This window comes from Malaya genurostris, chromosome 2, assembly GCF_030247185.1.
Source record: "Malaya genurostris strain Urasoe2022 chromosome 2, Malgen_1.1, whole genome shotgun sequence".
Lineage (NCBI taxonomy): Eukaryota > Metazoa > Arthropoda > Insecta > Diptera > Culicidae > Malaya > Malaya genurostris.
Window position 1 is genome coordinate 325,720,081 of NC_080571.1, and position 12,016 is coordinate 325,732,096.

Below are 12,016 nucleotides of genomic sequence, written 5' to 3' on the forward strand. Positions count from 1 at the left end.
TTTCTTCTTTCTTCTTTCTTCTTCTTCTTCTTTCTTCTTTCTTTTCTTCTTCTTCTTTCTTCTTTCTTCTTTCTTCTTTCTTCTTTCTTCTTCTTCTTCTTTCTTCTTTCTTCTTTCTTCTTTCTTCTTTCTTCTTTCTTCTTTCTTCTTTCTTCTTTCTTCTTTCTTCTTTCTTCTTTCTTCTTTCTTCTTTCTTCTTTCTTCTTTCTTCTTTCTTTTTTCTTCTTTCTTCTTTCTTCTTTCTTCTTTCTTCTTTCTTTTTCTTATTTCTTCTTTCTTCTTTCTTCTTTCTTCTTTCTTCTTTCTTCTTTCTTCTTTCTTCTTTCTTCTTTCTTCTTTCTTCTTTCTTCTTCTTTCTTCTTTCTTCTTTCTTCTTTCTTCTTTCTTCTTTCTTCTTTCTTCTTTCTTCTTTCTTCTTTCTTCTTTCTTCTTTCTTCTTTCTTCTTTCTTCTTTCTTCTTTCTTCTTTCTTCTTTCTTCTTTCTTCTTTCTTCTTTCTTCTTTCTTCTTTCTTCTTTCTTCTTTCTTCTTTCTTCTTTCTTCTTTCTTCTTTCTTCTTTCTTCTTTCTTCTTTCTTCTTTCTTCTTTCTTCTTTCTTCTTTCTTCTTTCTTCTTTCTTCTTTCTTCTTTCTTCTTTCTTCTTTCTTCTTTCTTCTTTCTTCTTTCTTCTTTCTTCTTTCTTCTTTCTTCTTTCTTCTTTCTTCTTTCTTCTTTCTTCTTTCTTCTTTCTTCTTTCTTCTTTCTTCTTTCTTCTTTCTTGTTTTTTCTTTGTTCTTTCTTCTTTCTTCTTTCTTCTTTCTTCTTTCTTCTTTCTTCTTTCTTCTTTCTTCTTTCTTCTTTCTTCTTTCTTCTTTCTTCTTTCTTCTTTCTTCTTTCTTTTTTCTTCTTTCTTCTTTCTTCTTTCTACTTTCTTCTTTCTTCTTTCTTCTTTCTTCTTTCTTCTTTCTTCTTTCTTCTTTCTTCTTTCTTCTTTCTTCTTTCTTCTTTCTTCTTTCTTCTTTCTTCTTTCTTCTTTCTTCTTTCTTCTTTCTTCTTTCTTCTTTCTTCTTTCTTCTTTCTTCTTTCTTCTTTCTTCTTCTTTCTTCTTTCTTCTTTCTTCTTTCTTCTTCCTTTTTTTTTCTTCTTTCTTTTTTCACCTCTTTTCTTTTCCCTTTCTTCTTCCGTTTTTATACTTTTTTCTACCTTCTCTCTTCTTCTCCTTGCACCGTCTTATTTCCATATTTCATTTTTTATTCGTGTTTTTTCTTCTGTCGTTTTTTTCTGGTTGTCTTCTGTTCTTGTTTTCTTGCCCATTTTTCTTTGTTATTTTCACTTTCTTTACGTTTTTTATTTTCTATTTTTTTATTTTCACTTTTTTATATCGTTTATTTATACCCGGCTCGTTCGCATTCGTTCCCATTTCATTATGTGTTTATTTTTATTGTCGTTTTTAACGTTGTTTTTATATTATCTTCCGTAATGTATTGTCAATAATTAACATTACTGTATAATGAATTTCAAGTTAACTACCGAGCCTCGGAAGGACAGTTTATTCATTCAAATCAATTGTTCGAGATCACAGAATGACAATAGTGAGTTTTTAATAAACCTAAAATGTTTTAAATAAACCTTACCAAGCTTTCCAAACTAAGTCGCACTTGTCGTTCAAACGAATATAGAGGCTGCTTTTTTTTAATGTTATCAGTAATTCGATTCCGAAATTATTTGTTTTCATTATTTTCCTTAATAAGTTTATAAATAGATATCGAATTCGTTCAAACTGGGCCAGCAGGGCCGAGTTTGGAACATCAATTGGTTTGACTTGAAGAACTAAATCATTGTGACCTTACTAAACAACAATAAATTGAAATAATTTTTGGTTTGTTAAGAAAAAAACAGAAACCGTATAAAAATTGTGAAATAAGTTTATATTTGAAAACTTTTCATTATTTTAGAAGTACTCGAGTTTTTCGAAATGTTTTTATAAATCGCACTGATATCGCCGCGGATTTATTTTACTTGATTTTAATTTGCCACTCATCCCTCGTGTAAAAACAGAATTGTGTGAATGTTTCTAAATTTTTGAAAGGAAAGTAAAAAATTTTGCCCTTAATGAATGTATCTTAAAACATTTATTAATATTATGAAATCTGCTGTTGATACTGTTGAATTCTAATAACATAAAATTGATTTATTTTGATATTTTATTAAAACTTTAAACACTATGAAATGTCCAAATTTAATTAAAAACTAGCTAACTGTTAACGCCAGGATATTCAAAAGTGAAATGATTTAAATAAGTTATCGTTGCACCGTTAGGAGCAAATTTAAAAGAAATGTATTTTGCAGATCTCAATTACAAATCCAAGTCTCATTGACCACATTTGATTCCATTGACTAGTTCAAGTTCGGACCCGTCAGAAGATACTTCATAGCATACACATTTACAAAATTTACAGGTTTCAAATATAAACTCATCCTGGCTCATCGTTTGTTATCAGATTCAGAATTTCGGCATACACATTTCTTTTGAGTAAAGATTCATAAATAAATGATGAAAATTGAGGAGTCAAAATCTTGTAAAGCATAACAATCGTCTTTTAAATTTTTTGTCATTTTAATTCTTCTCGTTCGAAGTTAAATTAAGTGTCCGATGCTATTCAGTTTGTCGCTTTTAAGAAAGTTAAATGAAGATCAAAACAAATGATTCTAAATATCAAAGCAAAATAATTTTGATGCAGGTAAAAGTGTTACTGGAATTTTTCGTGACATTTTTAAATTTAATCAGTACCTACCGCATCACAATAATTTACTTGACTTGTTTTTATTTGCTTCTTTGAAATATACGGGACCTACTGTCCATAAAAGATTTATGAGCCACTCCCTGCATATGTCAAATTACTTACATCATAACCATGAATTGTTACGATTGTCCCATAAAACACACTTCTGACCTCATTTCGCAGAGTTCGGTCCGAGCGCCAAACTGCGTTGTCTTAAAACGGTTGAGTGCTTCTCGTTAACAAGTTCAATGGTTGGATGTGGGATTCTGGAGTAAGTTCATGCGTGAAGTATGCGGGATATTGCGTACATTTTTTATTACCAGTTCCGGGGGGAACTATGATGAATTTACTCTTCGTTCTCGGTGATTGCTCTAACAGAAGAACAACTTTTCGCAACTTCGTTACGCATCGTAACTGTTGACCAATTTCATTGAGATTTTGCGTGCCAGGTACGATATTTTCTCCAGAGGGTGCGGGGTAAATTTTTTAAAGCCTTTGAAGCATTTCGTAGTCAGGTGAGCAAGCAACAGTTGTACGACTGAAATTCCAACTAATAAACATTCCCAACATTTACTGGAGCAAGACAAATTATTCTTCATGATGCAGCCCACGGGATCAAAATTGTTACGATCATTAGAGAGTTTGAAAGAAGGGGCGAAAGAAAGGAATCAGAAAATAAAAGGAAAATTATGTTGGTGTGGCAAACAGGACAGGAAATGAAGTCAACCAGAATTGGGGAAATGGTTATTTGTTCCATGCTTGGCCTGTTTTGTCAAACTATCGGCAACTGGATGGAACAGATGTGACAGGGATAGCGGGACAATTTCCACCCCTGGTTAATCGGCAGCTTAATGGTGCTAAACCGCAGCACGGTAAGCGCCAGTAACAAAACAGAAAGTGGGTGGAAAAGCATCGTCAGTTTCTTTTATGCATCCATAATTTATGCCTTTAATCATTAGTTTGGTATCTTTTTATCCCTCCCATCAGAGACTAAGCGGGCTTTTCACTGATGGTGAGAAGTTTGTACCGTGCAATGGGATATGAAAGTGCACTTTTCCATTTCCAAATCGAAACAAAAAATTGTTACTTTTTCAATTTGAACTATTAAACTTTAATACCAACAAGCGCATATCAATTCATTTGAACGATCATGGGCACTTTCAGTGTCGCGCTATCGAATGGTTTTCGCTTTTTTTTACTCCGCAACAAAAAAGTTACAGCTTCTTTCAGTGCAAGTTTGTTTGAAATGATTGTTACAGTTTACGATGATTGCCTGCATGAGAGCGAAGATCATAAGTTTTGGATGATTCTGTTTACTGGTGGGACAAAAAGCGATTCCTCTCTCAAGTTGGTATGATTTTTATTCACCCCTTAAAGAGTTTATTGTGATTAGAACTTCACCGTTATTCTGATCTTTTAGCACAGTGCAAGCCGCTTTCATCAGCTAATACCGACATTGTAAAATGAAATACATCAAAGAGAAATTCTAAACTAAGTTCGTTCTGCAAAGTGCCAACGAAACGTGAAAATAATCTGATTTTCAACAGAAAAGTGTACCGTTGTTTTCTTAATCAGCATTCGAAGGCTGGTCGCAACATAAATAATTGATAACTGTTTCCTTTGTTACCCATTCGAGTCTGGTCGGGCTGCTATTGGGAGTGAATTCTGCGAATGGTTTATGGTTGGTTTCAAGCTGTACCCAATCAAAAACAGAGTGCGATTACTTTTCAGTCTCCGTTATATTCCTAACATAAATTCAGCCTACCTCGAAGGAATAATACAATACTGAGTTTTGGGCGGAATCTGACTTCAGGAAAAGGACCTAGTGTCTACAATTGTGTACCGGATTGTTTACTCAAATGCTGCAGTAATGTAGCGTGTAAGCTACATTGAGCAGCTCAGATCGTAGGAAGGATATTCTAAAAGTTGGGAGCGTTATGTCTTGAAAAGGTTTTAATAAAACGAAAGTAAGTAAAGGTAATTTAGTGTTCAAGAACGATCTTAAATTTGTTATCATATTCGTTGCAATTTCTTTTTAAATTTTCAGTCAAAGAGAATATTCCATAAGAAAGTTTTTCTCACAAAACGAATGTAACACCAAAACAGGATGTGGTTGTTAGAACTGATTTCGGTTTTGGAACGCATTTGTGTAACTGAATGCAAAACTCGTCTAAATGCAACTTCAGGGGAATCTCTCCTGTACACAGATAGTCTAGTCTTTGGTAGTTATTTTTCTTTCTTAGAGCCTAATACAGTGTGAATTCGGTGTCAAAATGGCGAGTTGTTTCAGAGATAATGTGGCTTCAAAGTGGAACAAACTGTACACGGAACGAACGAAATTAGCTCGGCGCCTAATTCGTATTACTGGCCCTTATTACGGGTATCACTACACGGTGTAAACCAAGTGAAGTGATTGTGACCCTTATTATCGGTATCACTACACGGTGAAAATCGAGTGAAGTGAGTTTAGGTCCTCAGTACGGAAGTCGCTTAAAGGCAAAAGTAATTATTTGGATGAACTTGATGTCATAATAAACATCACGCCACCAACATTTTGTTGAAAAAATTAGTTTTTTCCACCACAGTGATCACTTCACTATACGTGATACTGGTAATAGGTGGAAACAGGTGAAGTGACATGTGAGTGAAGTGAATGTGAAAGTGGAAGTGAGAACGGTAATAAGGGCCACTGTTTTTGAATTAGTTGATTTTAACAACAAAATTTCCGAAATAACTATGAAATTAGTTAAAATTGAAAATTTACTTTGCTGAAAAAAAATTTTTATTTTTAGAGGATGTGTTTAGTTGGCAAATATCCTGGACACAAACCAGCAAGATTTCAATCCAACATGAAATTCTCATTGACAACTAATTTTGTTATTAAAATCAGAAAATTTGTTTCTATTTATCTATCACCATCATTACTGAAGGTCAGCACAAAGAAAACAAAAATGAAATTGATTTTGCGAAGTCGAATGAAGAGAACATTGGTGGTGAATTCAACTAAAAAATAGCCATTTCAACAAATATTTTATTATTATTAAGGGAATTAGAATTAAAAAATCTAAATTAGCAAAAGTAAGATTTTTTTAGTTGTCTCAAAAAATAACTAACTAAAATCAGAAAATCAACTAATTTTTTAGCCAAAATACTGATTTCGGTCGTTCCGTGTAGAACTGATGTGCACGATAACTTAAGAACATCTTTACAGATTAAGACAATTTTGGTAGCGGATAAAAATGTATTAAATTTTGAATGGAATATCTCGCTGTCGTTAAACAAAATTGAAAAAAAGTTCAAAATTTATAAAATTTTGTCGTTTACACGAGAAGCTCCCCTTAATTTTTAAAACCCGTTCAAGTATCATATTATTGTATTCAAAAACATTGAGTGCAGAAACCGGACATAAGCATTGACATTGAGTGCCGAAATAGGACATGTAAAGCAAAAATCGTTAAGAAATATCTTTATTGCAGGAACCAGACAAAAAGCATTGATTCAGTTCGCTTTCACATCTTATCCAAGTCAGTCGATTAAACATAACCGCTTACGTTCGGGACGAAAGAAACCCAGTACAGTATTGTGCAGTGAACAATAGAACAACCTCGAAAATGAGTGAACCAAACGAATAAAAGCCGCCGGTACGAAAGAATACAATTGTTGTTGACTTCAGGCAGTGCAAAATGCGACCTTCGATACGAGAACTTGAAGGTTTGCTTAAGTAGCAATTGCATCTTGATATTAAACGTGTGCATTTACTTCAATGCAATAAGACAAATAATGTTGTTTACATCCAGTTTTATAAAGAGTTGGATGCAATTCAATTCGCTAAAGACAATAATAATGTGCATTATGTGGAGCACAAGAGCATTAAGTACAACATTCCAGTATATATGGAAGATAGCGCTATAGAAGTACGTGTGCATGCTCTTCCCTCAAGCGTCATCATTCATATATTCGTAAAACTATGTCCCAATACGGAGAGATTCTCTCTATCGAAAAAGAAAAGTGGAAGAACTTTTTCCCCGGTATTCTAAATAGCGTACGTTTGTTACGTATGCGCTTGAAAAGGCCTATACCTTCTTATGTAACTTTCGGTCAGGATACAAGAACCCCGTGCAAATCACTTGTTACCTATGACAATCAGATGGCCACATGTCAATACACTACACCAAAGGATCAAAAGACAACGATGCTTCCTTCACACCAACCCCAAGCAACCCCAGTACACCTGTGACAGTCACCAACAACAGTGAAGCATCCCCTTCAACGAAACCATCCAACGTATCCCCTATAGAACAAAGTACACCAGCTGCAATTACCAGCTTACCATCCAACCAACCAGCAACTGCAAACAATGTACAACAAGACGCATCTACAGCAACTAGCAACGAAATCAACAATAATACCACCGATGCGGCAATGAATGACGAGACGAACCGCGAACAAACTGCCCCACAATCCTCGCTGGAGGAAAATGGAATCTCCTCTCCCCCTAGAAAAAGGTTGACAACGAGATCCAATACAAAAAAAATGTTATCTAAAAACTCAGCTAAATCGGCCACGTAAAGCTTATACGCAAATAGGCCTGAATAAAATATCTTTTAAATAAAAAAATGGATCCAGCCGAACATGTATTCGAAGTGCGCTTGCGTTCGTCTTTTTAGTTCTAAATAAGTATGAGTGGGATTCAGTGGCAGGACCTCTTTCTCATCTGAAGAATATTGCCTAACTAACAGATCGGCTGAAAAGTTCGTATCGTTTCTATGAGAGGGCGCCACTAGAATTAAATCCATACCATTTTCAGTTAGTACCAACCTTCAAAAGATACGTGTATAAATTTGACAGCTGTCTGATTATTAGTTTGTGAGATATTGCATTTTGAGTGAAGCTACTTGTGTTATTGTGAAAAAATGGAAAAAAAGGAATTTCGTGTGTTGATGAAACACTACTTTTTGATGAAAAAAAGTGCCGCCGAAACCAAAAAATGGCTTGATGAGTGTTATCCAGACTTTGCACCGGGCGAAGCAACAATTCGTAAGTGGTTTGCAAAATTTCGTACTGGTCATATGAGCACCGAATAATAATACATAAAATTGTATTGAATAGCTGGAGAAAGAAATTGCGCGAGCATGTTATAACAGTTCGGCTGAAAAGTTCGTATCGTTTAATAGAAACACACATTTTTTTGCCAAAATTCGTTTTTATTATTCAACATAATTGCCATCAGAGGCGATACAGCGATTATAGCGATCTTCCAACTTTTCGATACCATTTTTGTAGTACGATTTGTCCTTTACCTCAAAATAGGCCTCAGTTTCAGCGATTACCTCTTCATTGCTTCTAAATTTTTTACAAGCGAGCATTCGCTTGAGTTCTGAGAACAGGAAAAAGTCACTGGGGGCCAAATCTGGAGAATACGGTGGATGAGGGAGCAATTCGAAGCCCAATTCGTTCAGTTTCAGCATGGTTTTCATCGACTTGTGACATTGTGATTGTGAGTTCACGCGGCACCCATTTTGCACAAAGTTTTCTCATATCCAAATATTCGTGAATAATATGTCCAAAACGTTCCTTTGATATCTTTAGGGTGTCAGCTATCTCGATCAACTTCACTTTACGGTCATTGAAAATCATTTTGTGGATTTTTTTCACGTTTTCATCGGTAACAGCCTCGTTTGGACGTCCACTGCGTTCATCGTCTTCGGTGCTCATATGACCAGTACGAAATTTTGCAAACCACTTACGAATTGTTGCTTCGCCCGGTGCAGAGTCTGGATAACACTCATCAAGCCATTTTTTTGTATCGGCGGCACTTTTTTTCATCAAAAAGTAGTGTTTCATCAACACACGGAATTTCTTTTTTTCCATTTTTTTTCACAATAACAAAAGTAGCTTCACTCAAAATGCAATATCTCACAAACTAATAATCAGACAGCTGTCAAATTTATACACGTATCTTTTGAAGGTTGGTACTAACTGAAAATGGTATGGATATAATTCTAGTGGCGCCCTATCATAGAAACGATACGAACTTTTCAGCCGATCTGTTAAATGTGTGTTTGAAATATGATTGAAAAAAAATTGTTTAAAAAATCACAATAATCAATAGATTTACAATGAATTCATAACGCAATGACAAAAGCTTTCAAACGAATGACTTTTCCTTCGATTATTGCCTCAATCATTTTAGAACCGTGACATTTTGAAAATTTGAACCAATTAATATGGACATTATACTGAATTTTTCGGTTTCAGTTCAGTAGTCATTTTTAATACAAATTGAAATTGAAAAATGGCACAACGCAGCTGTAACTACTTGGAGGTATAAAAAAAATATTTCCAATTATCACACTTAAATTTACGTTATTTTACACCAAGCGAAAAACAGAGATTAAATTTAAGAGAGGCCATCAGGCCAACTTCGAAATTAAAGATATCATAAAATGGATGCAGTGAGCGAGAGGGTGAGACAGAGGGAAAAGGAAAGAGTACAGTATCCGAAGCGTAAAACGCAATAAAAGATGAAATATGCTTGTTTCATGGCATAAAGTTAGCTTACTTACCTGTCTCTGGTGGCATGTAATGTGCGGGTAAGCTGGTTGCACGTGATAGGTTCAATTTCGGCGTTGCTCCCAGGGAATGTCTGCTTTCACGACCGCGAAAGAATCCTTCGGCAGCCTCCTTAGCCGGTCTGTTTTTTTTTCTCGGTGTTCGTTTATCTTCAACAGCGTGAAATATAATGGCGTAACACGCTTCATTGTTGTTTGAATGTGCCGGCAGTTTTTCGAAGCATTGTGCCGCATTTTTCGTCATATCAGTGAAAGATTCAACTGGGAAAAGTCTGGTGAGGCTTTCTTCGAAACCGACTGGATATATATATTTCCTGTCGCATTGCATCGATGAAACACGTACCCATTTGATACGTTGATGTTAGGATATCTCACGCAGTCTCAAGAGTGTGTGTAAGCGAGAACGTGACTTGGAAGGATACCGATCAATTTTGAAGGAAACACATTTGCCATTAAGTGCCGGGAAGTATTGATCGCTATTCCGCTTGGGCTGATTTGATTTGTTTTCTTTTTCTTTTTTTATTTTCTGGGAGCTGCTTCCCACGATGCTGCGTGGGAGTGAGTGAACACATTTTTCTTTTATCACGCACCCACAATGGTATGATATTCGAACAGATCATAATCGGCAGCGGCAAAAGTAGAGGACCAGCGTCAGCGGCAGCAGCAGCAGCAGCAACAATACCAAACATTTCGCCACGCTCACACGCTCGGAATATCTAAAGCTTGTCGTCCCATCATGCTGCGAAATTGTGTGTGTGTGTTAATGAAGGTGTTTGGTATGGCATTTCCAGGAAGGAGTGTGTGTATCAAGAAAAAAACCCGAGAAAGAAACGCCAAGAAAGAAGACAAAGAAAAACAAATCATAAAGGGAAAAAGACAAATAGCAATTGTATGACAAACAAGCAGCTACCGGTCAACTATGTAGGCTGTGGAAAACCACTTACACAGACACGGACACGGACACACAACAAATTATTGTCCATCTGAAACATATCACCGTAGCTTGACTTACCCATCTTTGGCAGGATAACGTCCTTCGAAATGGTGCGGTTGGCGTTCATGCGTCTGATGGTTTGATCCATGCTTCCGGTGCTGGGCGCATTGGAAGAGGGAAGCTTGCCGGATCCGGTATTCACGCACGCTCCGGGACCACCTTGACCTACACAATGAAAGGAAGCATGAGAGTTGAGTTTGTTTGGTTTCGGTTCGGTTTCTTGTTCCTGTGGTTTTCTGCCGGAAGGTCGTTGAACGAAAGGCAGGGGGAACGATTGGGGGGAAGGTGAGAGATTGAGAGAATCGTTTGAATCGTTGGCGAGCGAGTTTTGATATTAAACTATATTGAAGTCTGACTGAAATGCAAACTGCTTGAAATTTACCTGGCAGCCTCGGTGGTCGGGAAAGCTCGACCGGGCAAACCCGGCGCCTCCGTTTGGGCAGCTTGGCACGAGCCTGAGTGTGCGAGTAGTACATCGTGAAGTTGCTCACGATGACGGGAACGGGGAGGGCAATCGTTAGCACACCGGCCAGGGCGCACAGGGCACCGACGAACATGCCGATGTAGGTCTTCGGTGTCATGTCGCCGTACCCGACGGTGGTCATCGTCACCAGAGCCCACCACAGTCCCAGTGGTATGCTGTTAAAATCGTTGTGCGGATTGATCTGTATCCGCTCGGCGTAGTAAACCAGACTGGCGAATATCACGATACCTAGAACTAGGAAAAACACCAACAGTGTCAGCTCCTTGGCCGACGCCCGAAAAGTTTGAATGAGAATCTTCAGCCCGGACGAGTGACGCGTCAGTTTGAACAATCGCATGATACGGATGATGGAGAAGAACTCCAGGATGTCGGCGTTCTCCAGGTGAGATGCGAACCGCTGCAGTATCAAATCGATGAAAAAACTCAACGTTGCGATGTAATCGATGATATTTACAGATGACATTATAAACCTAAGTTTGCTCGGTGACGAGATGAAGCGAACCTAGTAGAAAGGGGAACGAAAGATTAGTTAATGACGGATGAAATATTTTGTGCTGCTCGACGCATATGTCGAGCTCTTATTCTCTCATGCATAAACCACCATCGAACCGGATTCGGGAACGTTTGTTCGTACAGTGGGATTTCGTACAACGCGGATTCGGTTTTGCCGGTATTCGTTGTTGCCGGTATTCGTTGTTGCCGGATTCGTTATTGCCGGATAACCGCGATAAATGGGACCCAGAGCATATGGGATTTCGACTGATTGGGGCTGTGAAAGGTTATCTCGCTTTGGTCAACAGATAGAGCCACATAATCTTCGGCAAACTTGTTGTAGATATTCAGACCAACAATTTAGTGTAGTTTGACAGTCAGTTAGTTGAGAACTGCTACGCCAGGGGCTCTTTGAAAAATGCATGATATAGATCGTTCGCTTAACACATACAAAACGATTTGAGCTTCAAGTAACTCACAAATTATAGTATTTTGAAGAATGCGGGAATTCAAAGTTTGTCAAACAGCGAATGTTTTAACTCGGAATCACTCCATCAGATGTAGTTAGTGTGCATATTGATACACATTTTATACCGTTTTCGTTTTTGAACCTAGACGCGGGCTACTCTGACTCCGAGTAAAACGAACACCTGGTACGCGCCCTAAACAACAACTCATGAAAAAAAGAAAAAATAAACAAACTCGGCTAGATG

At 37.1% G+C, this 12,016-nt stretch overlaps 1 protein-coding gene across 2 annotated transcripts in view; it reads right to left on the bottom strand.

The window, feature by feature from the left end:
• Positions 1 to 12,016, bottom strand: part of LOC131431423 (potassium voltage-gated channel protein Shaw-like) — a 254,602-nt gene that overhangs the window by 12,327 nt on the left and 230,259 nt on the right. The window contains exons 7-9 of one of the 2 annotated variants that reach the window (XR_009229674.1): positions 10,710 to 11,313; positions 10,346 to 10,492; positions 9,328 to 10,072 (exon numbers count right to left, since the gene is read on the bottom strand). Coding sequence is in view for 1 of the 2 variants with exons in the window: in XM_058597123.1 (XP_058453106.1) it covers positions 10,346 to 10,492; positions 10,710 to 11,313 (751 nt within the window). In the remaining variant the exon portion in view is untranslated. The remainder of the gene's footprint in view (positions 1 to 9,327; positions 10,073 to 10,345; positions 10,493 to 10,709; positions 11,314 to 12,016) is intronic. The other variant, XM_058597123.1, reaches the window with a different exon arrangement.